Source organism: Bactrocera tryoni, chromosome 2 (assembly GCF_016617805.1).
Source record: "Bactrocera tryoni isolate S06 chromosome 2, CSIRO_BtryS06_freeze2, whole genome shotgun sequence".
NCBI lineage: Eukaryota > Metazoa > Arthropoda > Insecta > Diptera > Tephritidae > Bactrocera > Bactrocera tryoni.
In genome coordinates, this window is record NC_052500.1 from 14,375,806 (window position 1) to 14,403,463 (window position 27,658).

The window sequence follows — 27,658 nt, forward strand, 5'->3', positions numbered from 1 at the left end:
TTAAAAATAGATCTGCTCAAAATTTGGTGTACAAAGTTTTCCAAAGCACAGCTACCATATCTGAAGAATTTTTTAAGATCAGACCGCTTTAGCGTATAGCTGCCATACAAATCGGAATAAAGTTCTAGTATGAGAAATTATTTTAATTGATGAAATAACCTCACAAAATTCTGTATGCATAATTTTCCAAGGCAACGCTAAAATTTTTGGAAAAAAATTTTCAGATCGCATAACTATAGGATATTGCTGCCATACAAACAGAACACTCAAAATAAAGAATTTTTATGGAAAACTTTTTTGTTTGACAATATATCTTCACGAAATTTGGCACAGATTATTTTCAAAAGCAATGTTATAATCTCCGAAGAAATATTTCAGATTGGATTACTATAGCTTATAGTTACCATACAAACAGCACGATGGGATAAAGTGCTTAAATAGAAAACTTTTTTATTTGTCAAGGGTATTTTATTTTCGATTATTTCTTGTCTCTTCATTAAGCCTTTTCTTTATTTCTACAAAGTATTTCACTAAATTTATTTACTTTACGTTAGCCTAAATGTATTAATTTAATTTTGAAATCGTGATAGTTCAATTTTGCTTATCTTTTACGTTTTTTATACAATTTCTACAACTTAAGAACTTGCTGGTGCACAAAAGCACGCACCTGTCGATAGCACTGCTCTTAAATTTGTTTGAAATTAAACTCTTAACCCCAAACTTCTCACTATCCCTCACTCACGCTCTCACTCTCGCAGGTGCTTCATGAAGTACTCACACGCTACGTGCTTTCAATATTTAAACAAGACATTAGCATTTGGTTTTAAAAGCTGAATACGAGATCTCGTACATATACAAATATATACCCATTCGATACTCTTTGCATGTCGCTACGGTCTCGCATTTCAAGATCATTATTACTACGCTGCTCAACAACAGTCGTTTAAATCGCTTTCGGTGAACTTGGTATGTTTGCAAATCGTCTTTAGCATGTGCAAATTTGCGGGTGACGCACAGAAAAAAACAATATTTAATTTAAAGTCGAAAGGCATTAATAACAAAAATACAAAAGAGCATGCATTAAACAAGATACACGCTCGTGAAAGCATACAGATGCACGAGTCACTTGTATTTTCATTGTTTTGCTTGTTTCTCTGATCATGCTTTTCGTTCGACAAAATACCGAGTAACGAGTCTGCATAAAAATTCACACCAACAATGACAACAACGATAACAAAAGAAATATTAATAAATTTATAATTACGCGATTACCTCATTGCAGTCGCATGGCAGAGCGGCGAGAGCGGCAGGCGCTAAGCAGACAACCAGCGCGCTGTCATTCAGATTCAGTCATTTCGTTTAATTGCTCGCTGGCGTTAAATTTATGCCAAAAATTTCAATTTTATTTGCCACTTTTTTGGGCAAAAACTGACTATGTATACATTAAATAGCCGAAAACAGACGAAAAAGTCGATATAGACCGAAAAAGTTGAAAAAATCGATAGAGACAGCAAATCAATTCGGAAATAAAAATAATAATGATAAATAACAGTGCAAAATGAAAGCGACAACATCAAAACAAATAAACAAATCGATCGGCGCACTTTGGGCGCAGCGTGCCAGAACTGGAACCGATCAATTTGGGTGATACGTGCCGCCGTAAATGTCATCAAGGCGTCGCTAGCCGGCAACTGAAACAAGCGTGATTGCGCTCACACCCACAAACATACAAATGTACATATATACAGCTACAAGCAATTGAGATCAAGTGCATATATTTATGTATGTATATTTGTATACGTGTGCGTTTACAACTTGTTTGGCTGCCGCTTCCAGGCGCCGCGTCCGGCTAGTCGCGCGATCTCTGCCAAACGTTTTTGGTCGAATTTCACTTTGGCACTCACTTTTGCAGGCGACCTGATTTCCGAATTTTCCACCGCTTTAAATAGCTCGCGTACCAACTTGTGGCATGGCTGGCTGCCACACATTTTTCTTTTAACAAATTCTTTTGCCCAAACAGCCATACATACATATGTATGTACGAGTACATGCGCTCGCTCATTAGTGCCATTCGGTGACATTTGCGTTGCCGCCAGCTTATGGTTTGCGTTCGAAAAAACAATGTTCAAGCATCTAATTTCGCTTTATTTACTTATTTCAAGTTCTTGCACACATTGAAATATCACATTTATCACACGCAAAGTTGTGTATCGGCGATGAAGTCATTTATTTGTTTATCATTATTGCTGTCGTTTTTTTGGCTGTTGAATTATTTTCTTCCTGCTTTGTTGTTTTGTACGCTAAGCCGGGGTGTTTACATTTCAAATATTAAGTCAAATACTATTTCGTTTGTGTTTTTTATTTTTTAATTTCTCCATATTTATTTTTTTATATTTTTTTCATGATTGGTTTTAATTAGTTTCTTAATTTTTTTATTTTTTATTACTCTTTAAATTTTTTATATTATTTCACTATTTTTAAATTTTTTAATTTCCTGAATTTTGTCTTAAAATTTCTTTTTTATATTTTGATTTTTTATTTTCTTATTTTTATTATTTTTTAATTTCATTATATTTATATTTTAACACTTTTTTGATTAGTTTTTTTATTATTTTCGTAATATTTTTTTACAATTTTTTACTATTTTATTTTATAAATTTTTAATTTTTTTGCCATAATTTTTGATTTTTAAATTCTTAATTTTTTTCTTATTTTTTAATTTCTTTATATTTATTTTTTTATTCTTTTTATTATTTTTTTTAATTTTTTATTTTCTTAATTTTTTTACTATTTTTAATTTATTTATTATTTTAAAATTTCCATATATTTATTTATATTTTTTTATACTTTCTTCATTATTTTTACTTTTTTATTTCTTAATTTTTTTCATTTTTTTTTTATATATTTATTTTTTTATATTTTTTTATTTAATTTATTTTCTTTATTATTTTTTATTTTGTTATTATTATTATTAATTTTTCATTGTTTGCTTATACAGTAATTATATTTGCATTTACTTACTTTTGTTTTAGCACTTAACTCGTCTTGGATGACATAATTTTTGTGCGCATTTTTATTTAAAATATCATGTCATGTTTTTTTCCAAGTTTTGTGCTCACATATGTCGCACTTGCAATCTTCGGTAATTGCCGAAATTCTTGCACTTTTATTTGCTTGAATTCATGAAAATTGTGTGTGCGTTTTTGGTAATAAATAGCAAATGACGCCAGACTTTACGTTTTGCAAACAATGAAGCGTAGAAAATCAACCTTGAATAACGTTTTAATGACAATTTAATATACTTCGCGCTTTTTTCTGTTTGGTTAACAACGGTGATTTGAAATCGCATAAAAATGCTATAAAACGAATTTTCTTAGCGTGAGGTGGGGATCTCTAGGTTAGGTCATGTTGGGTTTCGGCGCTAACTAACCAAAAATCTAGAGAAATCTTCGATTTGCCATTTCTTCGCTCACAATAAAGTTATTGAGCTGAATTCATACAAGAGAGTATTCGGATACCACATTAAAGTGGTATAACCGCTATCTTCAATGCGACAAAGTTTTGCTTTACAGATTTTATACCAGTTTTACCATTGGGTCAAACCAAGTAAAGTGGTCCATGAAAATTTCGAAAAATCTCCGATTTTGAAAATTAGCAGTTCATTAGGAGGAGACCAGACGCAAACCCCCATGATATAAATATTTCGTCAAAATTATTTTTTTTGTAAAGTTATTGAAGTTTGAAATTTAGAGGACGATAAAATTGTTAAATTATTTTCTCATGAACTACTGGAGATAAATGGATGAACTTTTGTGAGGTCCAAGAAAAATGTTCGTGCTATATTATAAATATTTTTTCATGATCCACATAAAAGTATTTTTTAAAAAATTCGCATTTTCTCCATCACTTAAGATATATGTTATCGATAATCGATTGAAAATAATATAATCGTATATATGATGCTTGAAACCATCTTTAGTTGGGTTGATTTGGTTATTTGGTCATTAGACCCTTTCAAATCGTCAAAATACTTTGAACCTATCTCAACTTTGTTGAGACGGCTAATGTCAGTTGCGTTTATATCTTCTGGTTCACCGAATCTAAGACTGCCGAGCTGTTTAAGCCTCGAGTCTTGCAAAGGCTGAACAATGGAGAAGAAAGTGTCTGGATGTTTACACCTTACCCTCTTCCATAAAAGTTACCTACTAATGTCTAACAATGTCTTATGGCTTACTGCATGAATACCTATTAGACAGTGCTCAGTAAGAACCGGCAAGATGACCTTTGCTAAAGTCTTCAGTTCACAAAAATATGCTTTATAATATTTTTAGCATTTTCTCTTACGTCTCATAATTTTTTCAATTATGCATGTCACCAATCGCGAACTAGTTATACAATCTGTCATTAGATTATAAATACAAGTATGCGTGCTAATTGATTTGACTTTTAGTCTATCGATTGTATAAGCATTGCATACTACATATGTATACAGACACATATATAACAAGAAAACAGCAAAGTGTGTCAACTCATCAATCATCAAATCATTGTTGCCTCTTTATCTCAGGCATTTTTTTCGCTAAAATCACATACCTCTCCATATTTTATTTATAGGAAATACAAAATCATTTAATGAATGAGTATCAAATCAAATGCCATTAAAATATCAATAGGTATCCCCGGCTTTGATAAGATAGTCTGTCGTTTAGTGAATTTTTGTATTTTCATTATCGTACGAGTATGTATGTCTGTATGCCTTTGCAGCGCATGTGAGCAGCGTGTTCGAAGGTGAACCGCTCACTTCGAATGCAGAACTAACTTCGTGTTGGCATGCGGCAGAAAACACCTTTCGATTATAGCTACAGATATTGATCGACATTTTAACAAGACTATATGCCTGCGGTTTTATCAATTATTTAACGCCTGTTTAAACAATTGCCGATTCAAGGAAATGTATCGAGGTGTGCATATAAGCAAAGTACTGCAAATGCTAAAAATAAGCTCTGCTATAAATGTTAATTTCTTATGGTTTGAATTTCTAAGTAAAACGTATGATTAATCAAATTTCAATTTGCGCACAACAAATGCAATAGCACGTACATATGTACGTAAATATCGCAAAAAAGTATAAAATAGCTGGAGAAAACAAAATAAAGTTTCATAGGGTTTCATTGAAAAATTTTGGTATGAAAAATTTTATGTTACATTTTCGAGCTCATTAACTCTTTAAGCACAAATTTTGAAGTTTTGGAATTTTAAAATTAAATAAGAGACTTTACATAGAGCGTGGGAAAATCCGAGAGTCAAATAATGTTTAATATGACCGCTCGACCTTGCCAAGCGACATCGCTTCGCGCTATGGGTTCTTAAAAAGTTACAGAAAGACCCGACGTTTTCGAGCCAAATTTTGTTCATCGATGAACCCCATTTCCGGCTCAATGGGTATGTAAACAAGCAAACTTTCCGCATTTGGGACGAAAAGCAACCTGAAAAAATTCAAGAGCTGCAATTCTATCTAGAAAAGACAACGGTTTGGTATGGTTTGTCGGCCGGTTTAATCATCGGTTCATATTTCTTCAATAAAAATGACGGTGGGCACGTAACCATCAATGGCGACCGGTATCGCCCAATGATAAGCGACTATTTGAAGCCAGGAGTTGAAGCTCGTGATCTCGGCGACATTTAGTTTCAAAAAGACGATTTCACTTCCCACACATCTCATTACTTAATGGATTTACTGAGAGAACACTTCGGTGAACAGATAATTTTAAGTTTTGGGCTGGTCGATTGGCCACCAGTGATATCAAGCGTTAGACTTTTTTCTGTGATGATATGTAAAGTTTAAGGTCTATACGGACAAGCCAGCTTCGATTCAGGCCTTGGAGCAAAGGATCATGCTTGTCATTCAACTAGTCGAAATGCTTGAACGAGTCATCGAAAACTGGACTTAATGGATGTACCATCTGAGACGTCCCTCTGCCAACATTTGAAAGAGATAATCTTCAAAAAATAAAGAAAAGAAATGAAAGAATGTTCTTTTGAATGATAATAAACCTTCCCCATTAAATTTGAAGTTTCTATGCAGCAGGAAGCCTCGAAATGAATCACTCTGTTTATAGTGTTTGTATACCCTTTTTATGCTATAAGCAATGCAACTGTAGAAGGTATTTTAGTTTTTCTTTTTCCATTTTTACTTGTGTGCACTTCTGATTCTAAGTCTAATAGCACCAAAATTAGACTTAAATTGATATTACTCGTACCTGAAAACCGGTTCAATTTGATAAATTATGGAAAGCACATACATAAATAACAAAGCAAATCAATTTAGCAGTTTTAGAAATTATACAATTTGCAGTTTCTTTAAGCAGACATATGAAGCTTAACACCACAAAAGGCAAGCCATGGAAACATATATTTTCGTTACTTTATTTAAGTAATAATTAATAGGAAATTTATCACGTACATTCATCCATATAACTACTTACAAAATGAGTCAATATTTCAACTTGAAAAAATAAACAAATTGCGCTAGAATGAAATAAACGGAAGCGACTGACATTGCTATGAAACCGAAGAGATGACAGCATTCATTAATGTTTCTGAGAAAAATTTTGGGATAAACGTATTTTGACAGCGTTGCGTGTGGCAGACACGTAGTAGCAATGTGAGATCACTCAATAAATGCCAGAAAACCATGTTTTTGTAGAAAATATTGAAATATTAAAAAATACAACAACTGGAAAACGAAGTTATACATTTTTCTAACAACTGTACGAAAAACAAGAACAAAAACCAAGAGAAAAAAAAAAACAAGAAAACAAAAAAACTTAACGGAAGACAAAAAACTATTAAAAATCGAAAAAAAACATAAATAAAAGAAATAAAAAGGTAAGACAAATAAAACAAACCTAAAACTAAAAAAAATCGTTACAACTTAATAAGAAACTAAAATAAAAAAAATGAAAACCCAAAAAAATTAAATAAATAAAAATATGAACTCATTGAGAATTATGAATGCGAACACTAATGTAACAAAAAATAGCAAAAAAAAATTAAAACCCCAAAAAAAAAAATAAAAATATGAGCACATTGAGAATTATGAACGCACACACGATTGTAATACAAATTTTTTACTCTAAAAATAGAAAGCAATTTGTCTGCCATTAAAACCACACTAGAATGTCTAAAAGTGCTCTCAAATAAAAATATCCAGTAAAAACAACAACAAGCCACATACAAACAGAATGCAATCCATTACTTTACAGCTGTCAACAGGCAGCTCAAATAATTCTTAAAAGAAAACTTCAACATAACACTAATGCCTTCAATTTGTTTGTTTGTTGTGTTTGCTTTTTTGGCCATCAAGAAAATAAACAAAAATATATTTGAAAACAAAAACACAGAAAGCCACAAAATTAATATTTTCGTGGGCATAAGCGTCCTTCATTGTTTTCTTAAGCTTGCAGTGTTGCTATTTTGTAGCTACAATACACCAACACCGACGCAACAATGTTGCTGGTGTGGTGAGTTTCGCGCAGCAAGCGAAGAATGTAGCAACAAAAGCGTTTTATCGTAAAACGATATGAAAAGGAAACGGAAACGAGCAGCTTTTCACTTGTGTGCGCATAAGAGCACGCAAATTCATGGCGTGTGAAAAAGCTTTCGTGCACAAAGTGTTGCAGCGCAGTATGTTGCCAAATAATGTTGCGACAAGCGTCGGCACCATTTTGTACACATTAAGTTGTTGCTGTCTTATAAATAAATTTCATTATTTATTTCGTTTTATTTTCTTGACGCACCATGCATGACGTCACGCAGCAAATATTCACAACGTCCAAAGCACAGATTTTCCCATTGTTTACTTTACGCCTCGAAAGAATACAAGAATAACTTGAGTTCTTGTGATTTGCGAAATTTCACGTGATTGGAAAATTTTCACGCTCGCCCAAAGCGCTTCGGAAAACACGACATATCATTTGTTTCACACATTTTTAGCGCAGTCACTACTATAAATAAATAAGCCCAACGTAGTAACTGAAATTACGCTGACAAGGCGCATTCACATGTACTAAATTACGCTGAGAAATGTTGGCGAGCCGCGACAATGACAGAAAGCAGAGATATCAAATTAAAATAAACAAATCGAATTATCGTTATCAGAACACAAATGATTGTATGACTGACAGCGCCCAAGCACTAGGTGGGCAATTAAATAAAAGCACAAGTGTACAAATAGAAGCATATGTACATAAATGTATGTATGTGTATACATATACTCTAGTATTTTTACTAATTGTAAAAGTAGACAGTTCGTTTCGTTCGCCTCCGCATTTTTGACATTTTTTTATTTTATTTTTTGTTATCTTTTTGATAACGCCATCAAGCTCGCAAAAAGGTGAAGTATCAAAAAAAACTGTGATTTCAATTGTGTTAAGAGCTGACAAACAATAATTGACAATAAGATAAATAATTAGTTGCTCTTAGCGGCACAATTTTCTTTTAGCATATGGTATATGAGTTGTAGGAAATGACAATTGATTTTTTTTTTTTTTTTTGTAAAAAGTTGACGTAGAATTTTGCATACTTCGTGGGAATAAGTTTGAGAATAGTACAACAACAAATTTTGGATTTCTTGGCCTTTAATTCACAGCGAATAATACGAGTTAGTTGATTTTTAGCGAACAGTTTGTATGACAGCTATATGTTGTAGTGGTCTGATCTTAACAATTTCTTTGGAGCTTAAACCACTGCTTTAGTCAATAACTAATACCAAATTTGGTGAAGATATCTTGTCAAATATAAAAGTCTTCCATACAAGAACTTGATTTTGATCGTTCAGTTTGTATGACAGCTACATATATGTCGGATCTAAATTTCTTTGGAGGTTATAGCATAATGATAGAGAATGATTCGTGCTAAATTTTGTGATGATATCTTGTCAAACAAAAAAGTTTCCCATATAAGAACTTAATTTTGATTGGTTAGTTTGTATGACAGCTGTACGCTATAGTGGTCTAAGCTAAACCAAATCTTTCAAGATTCTAGCATTGATCTGAACAATAATTTATGCCAATTTTCGTCAAGATATCTACTAAAATAAACAATGCTCTCTATACAGAGACTTCGATGCAATTGGTGAATTTGTATGGCAGCTATATGATACAGGGATTCGATCTAAACGATTTATTCAGAGATTGTAGCACTGACCTGGATAATAATCTGTGCTAAATTTGGTGAATAAATCTCTTGAAATTAAAAAGTTTTCTATACAAGGAGTAGATTTCGATAGGCCAGTTTGTATGACAGCGATATGCTTTAGGGGTTCAATCGGAACAATTTATTCGCATTTAGTAGCACTAGTCTAGACAATACTCGCTGCTAAATTTTTTGAGCATATCTTGTCAAACAAAATATCGGCGGTTCCGACAAAAAAGCAGCTTCTTAGGGAGGAATAAAACTAGAGGAATAGTTCGCGTTTATTCAGTCAGATATGACTTCATCTCGTTTTGTTGATCACTTATGTATATACCTTTTAGGGTTCCTACGTTCTCTTCAGCGTGTTACAAACTTCGTGGTAAACTTAATAAGACCCGTTCAAGGTATAAAAAAGTATGATGATAGTGTTTCTTCTTCAAAACATAACTGCGTATGACAAATCTGCAATGCGGCCGCATACTAACAGAACTATACACCACAGTCTGCTTAGGAAATTAGTCTAGTAACGCTGCCACTTCGCCATTGCTTATGTCTTCGCAATTAACCTAATAAATCTAGCTGCTATCCGGAAGTTACTCAGAATATGTTAATCATCGCATAGCAAAAGCAATAGCACTTCATTTCATTTCCACTCCGCATCTGTCTGCAAATGTGTACAATTAATTCAATTTGTGCGTCGCCTTGAAAACCCCGATAAATGCTCTGAATAGAGCCAGCAGTGAACGCTTGGAGGCGCACAGACAGGCTGGCATATCGGTAACCAAACCGCAAAACAAAATATGTAATTGTAATTGAGACCAACAGCCGTTGAGTGAGTGAGTGGAAAAAAGAGAGAGAAATAGAGATGATCTAACCGCAATTGTGGCCTTGTTGCCACTAACGCCACCGACAAAACAGTTAGTATCGGATAGCGCACATAATCAGGTGTTGCCATAAAGAAAAGCGGTGACATTTCTTTCAAAAATGAAATGCATTCCTTATAGACACTTCGGTAGCGATTACAAGCGTAACTGTAGTTATGCAACATAAATGCGTGAAATCTTTGGAGCATGAAAGTAGTGGAAATACCGCAAACGTTTGGTCGCTTACAACGCGATATGCATGTGCCTCATAATACTCTGCAACAGGTTGGAAGGCCTAAAGCATTGACGCACAACCATTTGTTTTGGAAAAGTAGGTAGTGTGCGCAATACCGATGTATTACAGCAGATAAAATAGATATAAGTAAATACGCTTAGGTGTGTGAATTTCCGTTACTTTATGACGCGCCCACAAATGGCCACATAGTGGGTGTATCCAGCAATGAAACGATTAGCGGGGTGAAGCTCAGATTTGCATGACGTTCACTTCGTTTGTTGATAATTAAAATAAAAATTTATGTTTTTGCTTTTAAAAATCGCAAAGTACTCATTTTGTTCTCAGATTTATTTAAAAGTCATAGTCATAGAAGTATGACGGAAAGTAGACGACGTAGCATTTTACATTTAAGCAAAATGAGGATTACTTTTATGGCATTCGAACTATTTGAGAAGCATCTGGGCGACCAAAGATCAGGAATTATATAGAAAATTCTTAAAAACAATATTTGTTATAACTGATAGAATGATTGTTCTGTCGATTGAAGCTGCAAAGTTTCAGAACTTTCATTAAAATAATTTCGAATTGGAAATGTACAAAATTGGCATAACAATTTTCAAAAATAACGCGGGAAAATGGACAACGTTGCGTTTCACTTATAAGTCAAATGGAGATTTTTTTATGTCTATGACATCAGAACTATTTGAGAAGCTTCTGGGCGACCGAAGATCGGGAATTATATAGAAAACTATTAAATAAAACATTTGCTATAACTGATAGAAAGATTGTTCTGTCGATTAAAGCTACAAAGTTTTAAAAAATTCCATTAAAGGAAAAAATGCTTTGGTACTCACTTTGTTTGCTGCTGTACTAAGTTATCCACTTTGGCCTGTAGGGCCTGCGATGTGGGTTGGTGAACTTCCCCAAGGAATGTGACGATTGATTTTGAGAGCGCCTCAATCTCTTTATGTGATGATTTAAGTTCTTCAGATTCGGCGAGTATTTCCTAGAAATTAGACGAGAGAAGAACATAAATTAAAATTTTTTATAAATATTTAGTAAAATAATCGAATACTGATTTATATGAATTATCTTATTTATTTATATTATTCCTGAGGTATGGTCACAACCATTTTCCGGTTTGAGTTTTCAAAATTGATCGACAAAATTAATCGTAAAATTGCCAGAAGCTAAGATAGTCTTATTAACGAATCAGAATTTTCGAATTGCTTCGATTTTATTTTTGTAGTTTGGATGTAATAAACCGTTATTTTTAGATTTAGTAAAAATTATTGGCTAGACCACTAATTCCACACATCAACATTCTCAAATTAAAAGCCTTATATTCACATCGAAATATATGATATCATATGATATAAATATATAATAAAGTGGGTTGAAAACGTTTTTCTTTTTCTCCTGACATTCTGAAAAATAGGTCCTTGGGCACCTCTTTGAAAGTCTTTCCAAGCCTTGAGCTCCAATGAGCTCTTAATTGTAACGGGAGGGTCCTCCCCTCTACAGTTTTCTATTTTTTTTATTATTTGTAGATAGAAAATTTTGAATCTTGCTTCCAACTACTAAAAATAGATTTCATTTCATAGATTTGGTAGACAGTTGAGTTCTCTATTAGTTTTTTAACCCATCCTAATACATATATACACTTTAGATATTTAGATATATTATCAAAGGTGTGTTAATCACATATCGCATGTGAAGAATGTTGATACTAATTTTCTCGAATAAGCTGAACACGCGACAAATAGTTTATGAAATTGACTTTCAATTAACAGAGGTGTATGAAATTCAAATAAAATTGGGCAAAAAATAGTAAGACTTTTTAATTCACATTCATCGAAACATTTTTTTTAGGCTGGTATGACTGTCAGTGACATCTACTATGTATATGTAGTATGTCAAATATCAAATCAAAATAATCATTAGTGTTGAGTATCCTCCTGCCTTTCTGAAGTACATAAAGGACATTCGACGATTTTTACGATGTGTGAAATTAGTTAACAAAGAAGTTCCATTAAATTTGTATGCAGAGTCAAGTTTCTGGTACCGAAACGAAAAAGTCTTTGGTGATAATACTTGGTCGCGAGCAAGTGTTTTTGAATGGTACAAATTATTCAAAGAGGGACGAGCCTTTGACGGCCACCAACATCAGCTGATGACCAACACGTCAATAAAATCAAGGAATTTGTGATTAAGAATCGACTATTAACAATCAGAGATCTTACTGGCATCGTTGGAATATCGAAGAATCAGTGAAAAATCATTTGAGCACATTTGTGCCTTAGAAAAGTAAAAGCACGATTGGTTCCAAAATCACTCAATTTTTTCGAAAAACAGCGTCGCGTTAACGTCTGTGGGACAATGCTTTCCGACTACCAGAATGAATGAAACGTATTATTATTGCTGGGGATGAGTCTTGGATCTATGCTTACGACCCGGAAACAGACCATCAATCGGCCGAATATCATTGAAAGGTGAGCCGAAGCTGAAAAAAAACACATCAAAAATTACGGTTATGTTGACAGTTTTTCTTCGATTATCGAGGTGTGGTGCCCTCCCAAGTCATTCCGAGCGGCCAAATTGCCAACACGGAATACTATTTGAGTGTTATGCGTCGTATGCGCGAAACTTTTCGTAAGAAGAGGCCGGAATTATGGGCAGACCATTCGGGGTTTTTGCACCACTATAATGCACGGTCGCACACTGCATTGATTCTTCGTGAGTTTTTCGCCAAATTTTCAACCAATATCGTGTCGCAACCACCGTATTCGCCTGATTTAGCTTCGTGTGACTTCTGGCAAATGGGTTGTTTGCCGAACGATATGAGTCGTGTTGTAGTCAAAAAGGTCGCATAGCGCATTATCGTGATGAAGGAATTCATCGAGATTTGATGCTACTGAGACACAAAAGAGATATTCCAACACTATCAGCGAGGTCTCAAATCATCAGTCGACTATTTTCAAGCACCAGTACTTAGATGTTTTCGACGTGGTTAAGATTTATAGTCGTCCAGAGCGCGATTCCTTTTTAACGCGTTCTCGATGCGATTTGAACTCTTTGTACCACTTATAAACGTATTTTTTTGCCACATTTTAATCACCAATGGCAAGATTTCTTAGCATTTTCAATCTGTTAGCACATATGTAAATATTCGCTCCAGAAACTAAATTTGTACAAGCTCATTGCTCGCGTATAACTCGGAGATAATTAAATTTTTTGACAAACAGACGCTCGGCAAATTTTATAGACAGTCCTATCAACCTAGAAAATAAAAAACCTGACTTCCTAACATCAGAGGGGTTTGAAATAAAAATTTCACCTTACATTTTGAACGCGGTAATATATTTAAATACCTCAATTTCCAACTACACTTCTGTAAGATGACAGCAAAAATTATTCAATTACATAAAAACTGTCATTGGGATTCCACAGACTTGTGCTCTCATCGCATCTTCAATTGGCTGATCAATTAAAAATATTATATCTACGCCACTAAATCTAATTTTTATTGGCATTAACAGACTTGAAGGTATTTTTATTGTGAATTACACAACAATAACAAGAAAATAATATACAAATATTTCGTTAAACTTAAACTCTAGTAAGTTTCGTACTTGATAGCTTTGCCTTGCCAAATTTACTCCAATAAAACTTGTAGCATATCAAGCTTAATTTTTTCTGCAATAATTAATGATTTTTTTGTTTTTGGTAATTGAAATAATTTATTGTATTGGTTGTGTAAGTATTACGTGAGCTGCGTGACTATGCGATGGAGCAATGCAAGTATATGTATATACACAAATATATTTTCATATACTTATGTATGTTCTTATACACATATATGTTAATATATACAGAAGTATTATAGATAGCATGCGATCATAGCAGCAATTTCTCATTGAGTGCTTATTAAAATGAATATATAATTTACAACAACTAAAATGATCATGCCAATGGCTTAAACACTTGTTCAGTCGTGTACACATATATTTACATATACACTATATGTAAATGAAGTTTACATATGCATAATATTATATACATATACTCATTAGCAACCAAAATGCTGAAATTGAAATGAAAAATTCTTTCGAGGGGCACGTCATAAAGCTCAAGATCTCGCCATTGAACGCGGTGACACATCTGAGGCACTCACTTGTGCATACCATATATACTAAATACGCAAATATATATAATATATGTATATGTATGTATATAACGACGTGTTAAGATGTGGGTACACATATGCATAGCGCTCTTTCATGCTTATAAGGATGAGTGTCAACGACATTGTAATATTTTCGATTGACCGTAAAAACTGAAATAGCTCAAAGGCATTACACATGTTTGCGAAATACAACAAAAAAAAAAAAAATAAGAAATTAAAAGCAAATACTTTTTTGCATGAATTGAGATTTTTTTTATGATAATTATTAACGATTATTTAAACATCGAATTTTTTTGTTCAATATTGGGTAGTCGAAAAAGTCTTTTCGTATTTCTAATCAAACTTCAACTTATTGTTTTCATATTATATTTAAAATTTTTTAAGTATCTCTACATGTTTATTATTTTCGTTTATTTTTTTTTGAAATCTCATCACAGATGAAAATAAATTAAATGCAAATATATGCAAAACGTAAATCCTGTAATTTACTAATTGTTTTGCTAAACTAACGTTTTTTTTTTGTTCTCGTAGCACTCGCTGTTCAAAATCACAATTAACTGTCATTAATAATTACATACCGTTTTTAACTGACTACAGCAGCTATATTTAAAATACAAAAATAACAAAAAGTCAAGAAAAAATATTAACGGCTGCAACGAAGCTATAATACCCCCTACACAAATAAAAAAAATTTCATACAAAGACCGATCACCTTGTATGTCCGCTATATGCTATAGTGATCCGATTTGAACGATTTATTGGGAGATAGTAGTAATGTTTTGGATTATAATCTGTGCCAGATTTCATGACGACATCTTTACAAATAAAAGAGTTTTTCATACAAGCACTTTATTTGGATCATTCGGTTGGTATGGCAGCTATACTCTAAAGTAGCTTGATATTGAGGATTCCGACAAATGAAGAGCTGCTTGAAAAGAAAAGGAACTGTGCAAAATTTCAGAGCGATATCTCAAAAACCGAGGGACCTCTTCATGTACATATATACATACGGGCCGACCTCGTCACGCTGATCATTTACATATACATATGTGTATTTTATAGGAAATGCATGTTTCCTGCTGAGTATAACAAACTTCTTCGCAAACTTAATATTTCCCGTTCAGGGTATAAAAACCAAAATGATTAAGCAGGCCGTGATCACCCGCAAGCAAGCGTAAACCAGATAATAAGCAACATTTATCGAATGTTTATTAAAAAAAACATTAAAAATAAAAAAATAAATTAAAATAATTACTGATAAATGTTGCTCTTCATTCGAGTTGGCAGGCCGTTCGCTTCCGTCAACCGACAGGCAAGCTAAGGCAGTTAAGTGTTAGACTCACATATACCCATAATATATGGGTAAAATATATTATATTGGCGTTCATTTACTAAAAAACGAGATATAACAAAGAATTTGAAAGCTTCCAATACAATTGACTTAATATAAAGCAAGTCTTCTTCTTTTAGGGATTAAAAATTTTAGCAAAAAATATTTTTTTTTTTTTCATTTTGCTAACAGCTTACGCAAATTTCATTTATCGTCGTTCGCCAATATTTGGAGAATGATGAATCGAGCAAACAACTGGTATAAATCAAATAGACAGACATGACCATGACCACATGAAGATAGAGTAATAAGCGATTATACCCGTTACTTGAAAAGTGACGAATTGAACGAACAACTGGTATGAATAAAATTGAATGACATGATAGAATAACAGGAGGCCATACCAGTTACCAGAGCGACGAATCGAACAGATAACTGGTATAAATCAAACAGGCTATTATGATCGCATATATACAGAGCAATAAGCGATTATAACAGTTAAATATATAACTTTTTTTGCTTTCACAAAAAAATTTAAAGAGAGCAGAGCTCTCGAAGACGACTTTTTACATTTCGCCTAATTTTTGCCAAGAAAATCTACAATTTTAATGACATCACACTATAAGTAGGGCTAGGGTACGATGTATAGCCATTTTTTCAGGAATTTCATTTCACACAATAATATAATTATCCTTCAGATTATTATTAAGAATTACTCTAATACCAACAAATACTCGTAATCAAAATAGGAAGTTAAAAATTCCTAAAATAAACGACCCAGTCTAATTGAAATGACTATTATGTAATAACGTATCTTTGCAAATACATGTACTCTGTGGTATAATTATAGACAAATATGTAAAACAAAATGTGATCGTTAATTATTACCAACGATAACGTACAACCGCCGGCAGCCAATTCAATTTCTCAATGATTATTAAGTGGACAGCATTACAAATACAATATTGGCATGGCCTATTCGCTTAGAAGTCGTTATTTTCAACTGTAAAAGGCATAGAGTCAAACAAAAATAGGAAGTCAACAAGTTGGAACGAAGATCATAGATAAAATGAATAATAGAATACTAAAAAAACATATTAAAAAATATTAAAAAAATAAAAAAAACAACACAACAGTATTTATGACTGAATTTGTTGTCGTCATTTTCTAATATTTTTTTTTTTTTGTATTTTTTTCATGTGCCTTTGCCTTGACTTTCTTCGATATTCAAATTTACTTAAGCGCTCGCTTGGCTAATTTAATACTAAAACCAGTTAGTTCTAATGAATTTTAATGAAATTGAAAGTAAAGCAAAAAATAAAAATAATTTTAAGCTATATGCGATAAATATTTGTTCCCAGCAGTGGCTTTATGTTTGTGTATGCTTATATAATAACTTCGCTTGTTTGCATATTAAAATCGGAGATTAATTATATGTTAGCCGCAGACTCTTAGGTTTGCTGAAATGACGAGTTTTTTTTAAATATATTTTTAGGGTTTCGGAATATTGATTTTCTTAACTAGCAACTTGATTGTACGTTACATTAACACTTCACAGCATACTAGAGTATTTAGGTTACTATATAAGCAAACATTCATAGCAAAAAAATTTAAATTTTTGCAGCTTTTAGCATCTGATCAAATTTGAACCGAACCGGGCCTGTATTAAAATACATGAAAAACATTCTTATTTTTGTCAGTCCGGTTTAAGTTTGATCAGATGGTATATTGAAGCTATTATTTATAGATTATTATATAGTAATTTGTGTAATTTTTAAATAGATTAGAAGGTTTAACCTGACAACTTGGATCCACTGAGCTACAGAGAACACGACCGGCTGCTGTTTCTGCGCTCACAGACCTACGAGAGATATGTGGACCGGAAGACGTCGCTAGGTAATAGGCGCAGGGAGCTTTTTCACAGACGGGTCGAACAGGAGGTAGGGTTAGACGTGGAATCTTCAGTACGGAGCTCCCACTCAAAGCTAAACTTTAAGCTACCGAACTAATGTAGTGTTTTTCAGACAGAAGAGGCTGATATTAAGGTTAACAGTGGGCTTACTGCTTTGGAATGCAGCTTCCTTCTGGGATGTAAGCATTCAGACCGACAGCAGAGCGGCAATATTAACTGAGCTAGGAAAATGTGCACTCAAAGTTAGTCTAAGAGTGTCTGTCTTAACTAGAAATAGCATGCAGCTCTTTCGTCATCAGTAAACTGCAAAGTCGATATGCTAGCAAGACTAGGAAACCGTATACGGGTTATTTCAGGGTGGGAAAGAGTCCGAACTCCATCGTCAAGCTGCGTTCTGGCACTGAAACAATGTACCTTAGCAGATGTTGTTTAACGGTTCTGGTCTAGAGTAGAACAAAGGAGAACCACTAAACTGTTTTCCCTTAGCAAACTTCATCTTGTCGTAATCGTTGGAGTTCTTAATGGACATTGACCCATAAGCATTCAAGCTGCAAAGCTAAAAGTCCAGGCGGTCGCAAATTGTTAAAGTATTGTTAAAGTTGTATGGAAGATCCCGGTAGGTTTTCCTATATTGCCTATCTTTTGCACGACTGAAGCTAAAATTATCTGAGCGAACCAGGAGACATAGCCGAAAATGACATTGGACGCCTCTACAAATTAGTGTTCGGCTCAAAGCGCTTTATCGATGTATTTGTGACTTTATGATACATTTTTATAAGAGTTCCACAACGAACAGGTGTTATAAGCTGTACAAGTGAAATCCCTTTTATTATCGACCATTTAACCTAAACTAAGCTATCCTAAAAGATTTTAAGAAACTAAAATAAGATGTAAAATCAGAACAAAGCTTTGTTTTTTAAATTTTTTAAATATCATTACAGTAACAAAAAACATGTTCTCTACCGAAAGGAGTCTTGGAGTCGGAACTTAACTGACAGTTGGCTGCTAATCAGGCATTGAGAAAACGTTCCTTAATAGCGTGCACTTTTCCCCCGGCAGTCAGCAGTGGGTTAATGCAAACCATACAATGAATATGTTGCTGATATTATACTCGTCATATACATATGTATAATACGTATCTAAGTATGTGTGCGTTGACTAAAGTACGTTCGCTTGATTGACATTGTCCATGAACTTGATTTTCAACGGACGTTTACCATAAGCGTTCACAAATATGCACGATTATGCATATATTTAGACACAGCCCCTTTTTGTAAAATCGCCGGCCGAGCTGCTTTGCCAAGCTTAGCTGCGCTAAGCGCTCCGCGTTGGCGACAAGTGTCGCGTGCTCTCTGTGATATTCGCATGCGGTTTGGGGCGCTTCAGTCCAAATAATCACACTTGGCATATAATGCATGCATAAACAAGTATATACTATACATACATACTTATGTACATACATAAAAACTTATGTACAAATTGTGTGCTTTTATATGATTTCTTGTATGTAAGTCAAGCTCAAGTTGGCATTTGAGCAGAAATTGCTGGAATTTCAATGTAGACATTAACTTTTTAAGCCGACAAAATAACACGGCAAACGATAAACATATTTTCGTTTAAAAAAGAACAATTTCAGCTAATTTTAATTTTATTTTGCCTTTTCGTCATGTTTTGTTTGTTATTTCACGTTTTTGTATGTCGCTTTGCAGCAAGTTTTCCAAATGTTGCTTGATGCTTCGCTACCGAGCTTAAGCTTATACATTTATACATACATGCATATTCATATATATGTGTATGTATGTATGTGCTAAGCTGAATTACGTCACAATTTAAATTTAAATTTGATTAGCGACGAATTCCAATTGTGCTGCTGAACACAAAGTCTAGTAAACCGCTCAGCACATTAAACGGGCGACGAGTTTTGAATGTAGTATAGTACATACATATATTGTTGTTATTGTTATTTTGTCGGGATTTTCATCTGAGCTTTATATAAGTAAGTTTTTTATTTGTCTGCTAGACCGCCAATTTTGTAATGCTGTTTGCCTTAAATATATTTTACTTGTATAAGTATTTAAGTATTTGGATGTAAACAACCTTGTTTTCGCTTTTACAGCACATTTATACTATATACCTATATATACATATATAGTATATATATATATATATATATATTCCCTTACAATTAAAAGTAATGTGGGTATATTTTTCTTTTTTTTTTTAAATGTGTCAAAGCATAGTTTTTGTAGTAAAATCGAAAATAGACCGTCGGCTCACCTTATCAGCTGGTCTACTTTTTTGTAACGGTATCAAAGTTGATTAAAACTATAAATCAATGTGCACGCTCAATTAGCAGAGCTGATTACTGACGTTATTACTCGATGCTAAATACTAAAACGATTTGAATAATTCATTATTGAGGCAGTGCAAGTTTGTATAGCCTGAACAGGGTGTATTAAGTCTAGATATATGCGAACTAATCCAGCAGTTTTCGAGATAACGCTCCAATATTTTGCACATATACTTTTCTACCCAAAGAGCTGATCATTTGTCGGCACGGACAATATCGAACCACTATAGCATATATGTATGTATGTGTCATACAAATTGCACAATCGGAATGAAGTCCTTGTAGGGAAAACTTCTCAATTTGATGAGATATCTTTCCAAAATTTAACACAGATTAGTTTTTAAGACTATGCTACAATATCTGAACAAAAAGGCAAAAATAAAGTTGAAGCAAAAATTTCAAGGATTGTTATGCTAAGTTTAGACATGGTGAAATGAGCACCGAATCCGGTGAGCGCATTGAACACCCAAAAGAAGTTGTTACCGACGAAAACAACAAAAAAAAGTTCACAAAATAATTTAGGACGATACTGAAGTGAAGTTACTTAAGTTAGCAGACAGTCTAAAGATATCAAGTGAGTGTGTACATCAGATCATTCACGTATATTTGGGTATAAGAAAGGTCTGCGTAAAGAGGGTGCCACGCGAGCTCACTTTTGACAAAAAAACAAGGAATAGTTTGTGTTTCGGAACAGGGTTTGGAGATGTTCAAGCGTAATAAACCCGAGTTTTTACGTCGATATGTAACAATGGATAAAACATGGCTCCATCATTTTACACCGAAGTCCAATCGACAGTCATTCGAGTGGACAGCAAACGATAACCCCGCTCCAACGCGTGGAAACGCAAAGATGTCTGCATTTTGGGATGCGCATGGAATAATTTTTATTAACTATCTCGAAAAAGGAGGGACCACCAAGGGACTATTATGTAGCGTTATTTGACGATTTGAACGACGAAATCGCCGAAGTATGGCTGCATTTGAAGAAAAAAAGTGCTGTTTCACCAATATCAAGCTGCAACAGTGAAAATGGCGTCAAAAATCCTTTAAATGGGCTTTGGGTTGCTTCGTCAGCCACCGTATTATGAAGATCTTGCGACTTTTTCCAGTTATCAGATCTCAAATGAATGCTCGCTAGGAAGAAATTTTCTTTGAATGAAGATGTGATCGTACTACCGAAATGGTATTGAAAAGTTGGAAGGTCGCTATAATCAGTGTAACACCTTTGAAAGGAACTAAATATTTTGCGAACCCAATTTGTTCTACTATGGTTGGCCGGTTACTTTTCAATTGGCCTGTCATGTATCTTTCAATTATTTAGCAAAAATATCTTATATTGATATTTATATAGTGTTATTTATTCAGAAGTGAAGAATACAAAACATAAAACGATACTCTATGTATTGAAACTAACAAACATTTTAGTTAATTGCCTTCAAGGTTTCTACTTTTATATTTGCTGCTTACTATGCTGTTTGAGAATATCTACAAAAAATATTACAACCGCTAAAAAATGAACGATCGAGAGTACATATGTACATATATATATGAGTATATACATACATACGTGCATATATATGTAGCTATGAATGTGGTTCTCGAACTTAAGTCTACCCGCCTCACCTGTTTTCAGTTACGCTCGACTTCCCAAATGAACTTTTATTACTCAACGTACTATTGCCACGGTAAGTAGAAAGTGCTAAGCGCATTAGCACACGCAACGAGTAAAGACAAAAAAAACACAAAAAGCAATTCATGAATCTAAAAGATCTCAAATTATTGTGCACTCGCATGATAAAGCAGTCACTGCATTAATTAATGTCTTACTTCATTTCTTTTTAATTCTGCTATTATTCTTAAGCCCATGACCTTTCAGCTAGCCTACTGAATAGGTAGCTTACAGAAAAACAACTAACGGTAAATTTGGAAGTTTTCTCATAACTGTTTCTTGGTTTTATTTTAATTACACACAGGTGTCATACCGACTTCAATGGCGACTCTTGAACTAATGATAAACCTGCAACCTATACACCTCTACGCCGAAAGATGTGTCTTAAAATCGGTAAGGCGACTATTCGCCGCAAAAGAATTTACACATAGAACCTTCGGGCATAGCTCGGTGGGTAATGGCTTTTTGGCAAGTACCGACTACATGATAACGTAGGAAGTATGATTGGCGGAACCTGTTAGCTGCTAGCAACACTTGAAATGTTTACACGGGTGGCTCAAAAATGGAGGATGGCAGCATTTAAAGTTCCAGTAACACTGTAGTACAGCAAAGATCTCTGCTGTTGGGAAAGCTGCGGAGCTAGCCTCTAATGCTTCTGCAGTTAACTCCAGAATCAATATACATATGTATATGGTTAATGGACAGCCTGGGAGTAATAAAGGCTCTAACCTCATTTCGCATTACAGCCAAAAGTGGCTTGCAAAGCCGAGCATAAATGGAGAGTGTCGACAGAACCCAGCGACTCACTTCTTAGTCGGATCTGCTAGGTCACAAGAGCATCGAGAGCATTAAGATAGTGAACAAGATTACCAAAAGTGCTGTACGGCTGTCACCGGAAAAAGTGATCAATTTTGCAAACCCAATGCTTCGTCTATACGTCGATCTAGACAGAAGCATGGAAGGTAATATCAAAACGGGCTGGAGCGAAATATCTGAGTGCAAAAAGTCATGGGTAGAAGCGAAATATATTAAGTTCCTGCTGGTACTCGAAAGAAAAACTGTAGATACATGATTGGACTACAGAATGTGGCTAACAGATCGAGCAGACTGCAAAAAATTTCAAGAGCAAGGCACTTGTCCAGCATTGGCAAGGCTACGCCACACAGTATGAGACATTGGAAGAGATAGCGTTAGTCAGGGGCAGGTTTTATTGAAATTCGCGTGAAGCGTAGGTATCCTCAAGAAAGGCTACGGCTCATGGGCTTCGTAGCGGATTTTCCAACTGGTATCGCAAAGGACCAAAACTGGTACACGGCTCTTTAGCCTAACCTAACTTGTATAATTTAGACTTAGGAGCGATTTTTAACATTGATAGTTTCTTAGGCAATATTTATGTCCCAAATTTCCACTTGTCTCCTTCAACACTTAACACTTAACCCTTAAACTTATACACATATTTAATAATAGACACTTACCTGGATGGCATTCTTTGTATCTTCCAAATGACGTCGCGACCTAACTACTGGGTCGACATTGCGGAATTTATCTTCCAAGCGGCTAATTGCCTTCTCCCAGCTATGCAAGTGATTCTCAAATTCGTCCCAACGTTCAGCAATGCTCTGCAACGAATCGCGCCGAGTCTCGAGTCCTTTCAACAATTCGTTCCACAAACGATTCAATTCGGCGTTATTCTGTTCAATCAGCTGACGATTGCGTGCGTCGGCTTGACGTATTAGTCCCTGCGCCTGCTGATTGGCGAGTGTGATGTCACTAGTTTGGCTCTGTGGTTGTTGTTGCCGTGTGGGGTAGTGTGTGAGAGTGGGTGAGAAGAGAAAAAGTAAAAGTAGAAGAAAAATTATAAATTAAACAGATGTTTTCATGTGCACATTTTGGCTGTATGTACATATGTATAAACTTAATAATTATGGCAAACCATATGTTGTTATTAAAAACTTATTGAAAAAATAAATTATGTTGCAAATAACAAGTTGTTGCCCGTGTTTAAATATAAAAAATTACAGAGCTGTTTGTACTTTCGATAGTTCTCAGCCGAAATTTGTTAGCTTAAAGTTCTAAAAATATTTTGTGCAAGTTTTTGATAACACATTTTTTTCAAAACTTTTTTTACACATTTTAAATATTCTTACAAAATAAACAATTTTTTTCAAAACATTTTTCACGCATTTTAAATTATTTATTGTATATGTATATTAAAATATTGATTTCCATTTTCAAAAAATAGTTTTCAAAACTTTATTCTCACACCCTTTAATTTCAAAAATTTCAATACAATACGTTTTTACACATCTAAAATTTTCTATTATAAATTTTTCGCAATATATTGGTTTCTAATTTAAAAAAGTTTTCAAAACTTTTTTTCGCATATTGATTTTTAGTTTAAAAAATTTGCTTTCAATCCTTTTTTTTAGATATTTTAAATTTTTAATTAAAATTTTTTTGCAAAATATTGGTTTATTATTTTCAAAAAGTTGTTTTCAAAACTATTTTTTACACATTTAAAATTTTGTTTTAAAAAATTTTCACAACATTTTTATTTTTTATTTCAAAAATTTAATTCAAATACGTTTACGAAATATTTTAAATTTTCTATTAAACATTTTTCGCAAAACTTTTGTTCACACATTTAAAATTTTTATTTTTTATATTGATTTCTAATTTAAAAAATTTGCTTTCAAAACTTTAAACATTTTAAACATTTTGAATTTTTATTAAATATTTTCGCAAAATATTGATTTATTATTTTTAGAAATTTTCGAAAAAAATGGTTGGTTGCACACGCTGGCATTTGAAATATATTGATTTTGCATTTTTAGAAAATTTCGAAAAAATTGTATTTTTGGCTGAACACGTTGGCACTTGAACCTCCTGATTGCAAACAGGACAGCGCTTGGAGCTAGTGTGCGTGTGTGTTTGCGCAAACATGCACTTCGGCTCGTTTCGTTAGTGCGTGACACGCACAAATTACACAATGAACACATTTTCGCCGAGGCATTTCTGCATATTCGTAGGCGGAAAATATACCTATGTACACCAAACTGGAAATCGTACAGACTGTGCGGAAATTGTCAGCGAATTTTCGCCTAAAATACAATGGAAACACCAACAATGGCGGCGCCGGCTCACCTGAAAAGTAATTTAAATGCTTCGAAAACTGCAATTGATTTTTCAACACTCCAACGCGTTGCACTTGGCAGTCTGCACCACAATGTGCAGTTAGTTTTTTACACAATTCGTTTGAAATTTTGGAAGGCACTTCACACGTTTCACCGTTACACAGTTAATACTCGATATATTACACGTACTTTAAGCTGTGCGCTTCCTCAACTGCACATATACATATGTATGTATGTATCTATATACTTTTCTGTAGGTATGTACGTGTATCTATGCGGGCCAGCGCGGCGACAGCTTGCGGCACTGACGACGTGTTTCCACAAATGTTTTTTTTCTTTTACAAATAAATATTTATATTTCACTTCTGCTTGCTCTATATATACTTTTCCATAGTTTACAGCTTTTTTCAATGAAAAATTTTATGCTGTTTTAATTCCAGCTTTGACTTGAAGCACTTTTTCACTTCGTCAATATGCGTGTGTGTGTGTTCTTTTGTTTTTGCTATTTTATACGATTGCTTGCACTCTTTTTCCTTTCGTTTCCTTTCCGTTCTGTGATGACGACACAGAAATTACACTTTAATTCTTTAGGAATTCGAAATTCACGCTCGTTACCGACGAAGTCTCAACTGGAAATGATTTCATGCGCCACTCATAAAATCGCTAAAACTCGCAACGACAAGCTCATAATGTCCGTAAATAAGTGAGTATCTGTGTGTGCGCAATTCGGTGTTTGCGAAAGAGCGCCTCGTACTGAGCTACAAATTACACTTACATGTTACATAGTCACATACATATGAAAGGGTGTGTGTGTGCGCATACTGACCACAAAGCAGTTATTAAAAAAGTTATAAAAGTCGTTGAGGTGGGCGGTATACATATGTGATGATGCATACCTTCGACATTTACAGAGCGCAGAGCGGTACAAGAGCGCAAGCTTACAAACCGCGAAGAGCGCACTGAGACGCCGACTAATAATGTTGGGAAACAAAAACAAAGAATTGTGTATAAAAATGAGCAAAAAAAAAGCGCACAAAAGCCGGCACTCGCTGTCGGACAAGGTGAAAGAGTGAATAAGTGGAAGAGAATGAAAATGTAAAACAAAGCACGAAAACACGTTATCGGCAAGCGAAAAGTGAACGAGGCCTATGAAATCAGTTAAAATTTTTGGTTAAAAGTTGAGCACAATTGGATTTTTAAAGAAGAAGTTTAGCGATTAGCGCAAACATATTTGGTTTATGGAAGAGTGAACTATATTGACAAAGGGTACCAATGAGTACGTGACTATCACCAAAGGGTCCGTAAATTCCAATGCCGAATGCACGCTTTCAAACTGAAGTCACCTTCCGACAGACGAGGTCAAACCCTCGGATGTATTTCTTACCCAAAGAAGCTGTTCACGAAGGTCTGCAACTATTTGAAAAAGACTTTAAACTTTTATGTGTTCCTTTTTGAGGGAAAAAGTCAAGGGGTACACCAAAAATAAAAGAAAAAAGTTATTCGAAGTTATAATTTTATCGAAACCAAATACGTGAATCGGAGTACTAGAATAGAAAGAAATAAATTGAGCAGAGCCTTTCTGAAGAAACCCTGAAAAAAAGCAGAATCCTAACGTCGCAAGTCTCCCAAGAACTAGTCCAATATATGCCACAATCAAAACAGCTGGAGAATCCTTTCTTTACGTACCCGAGTCAGGTGACGATAGTCGTTTGGATTTATCGCAGATCGCTCTGCCTTTGTAGAACGTCTGCAGCCATTTGAAGAAGGCTTGAAACGATAGTCGTTTGGATTTATCGCAGATCGCTCTGCCTTTGTAGAACGTCTGCAGCCATTTGAAGAAGGCTTGAAACTTTTATAAGTTTATTTTTAAGTGAAAAATCAAGGTGTACACCCTAAATAGGATGTAAAATTTTTGGACATCTCCTTTTCGTACCCAGATCATGTAGTAATAGTCCCCGATAGGATTTATAACATATCGTTCCGACATTATGGCCACACCGAAGGTCTGCAGCCGTTTGAAGAACACTTTATGCTTGTATGAATCCTTTTTTGAGGGAAAATGTGGAATTACACCCTAGATAGGATTCTAAAACTTGTAGACAACCCGTTCTCTTTGTACCCGGATCATGGGGTGATATTGCTCGTTTGCATTTATCACAGATCTTCTCGTCGTTCTAGACAAGACCGAAACTAGTCTATCGAAGATTTTCAAAAATAATGGTAATAAGAAAAGATGAACAAAATTAAAAAGGATCCAGGGATGGACCAAGAAAAAAATTTTCCTTACTTTATTTTCTTCATTATAAGAAAGTATAAACCAAGAATCAACACTAGATTTTCCTATTTTTTATCATTTACACGCTTTTAGTTCTGTTTTTTGGAATGAATGACCCCTCTTTTGCTTTGTCATTGAACACTATTAGATACGAGCCCCCTTGATCAGTTAACGATTATCGATAAAAGTCAAATCACCGAAGAAAAGGTGCAATTAAACCTAAAGAAAGCATGCAACGCACATGAAAAGAGAAAATAAGCCGAATTGACGGATTAAAACCAGCAACCTTTCCACTGAAATGGTAAAAGTTAATACCTAGGTAGAGTAAACTTAAGGCAAAGTCAGAATTGTTGTAGCAAAAAGAGATTAATTGCCTACGGGAAAAACTTTCATCATCGCATTAACTTTTTCCATATGCGAGCCAAGAACTGGCTTAATTATCAAGCATACATGTGCATAAACCGCCAGACTACACATTAGGAACCACAAAGACCGAGGTGAAACTCACA

General features: G+C 34.1%; 1 protein-coding gene across 8 annotated transcripts in view; it reads right to left on the reverse strand.

Annotated features, from left to right (window-relative positions):
• The window catches only part of LOC120767370 (nesprin-1), a 200,442-nt gene that overhangs the window by 76,424 nt on the left and 96,360 nt on the right, over positions 1-27,658 (reverse strand). For all 8 annotated transcript variants that reach the window (XM_040093348.1, XM_040093349.1, XM_040093342.1 and 5 more), the window contains 2 exons: positions 23,216-23,521; positions 11,148-11,299 (listed from right to left, as the gene is read on the reverse strand). In XM_040093348.1, coding sequence (XP_039949282.1) covers positions 11,148-11,299; positions 23,216-23,521 — 458 coding nt within the window. The remainder of the gene's footprint in view (positions 1-11,147; positions 11,300-23,215; positions 23,522-27,658) is intronic.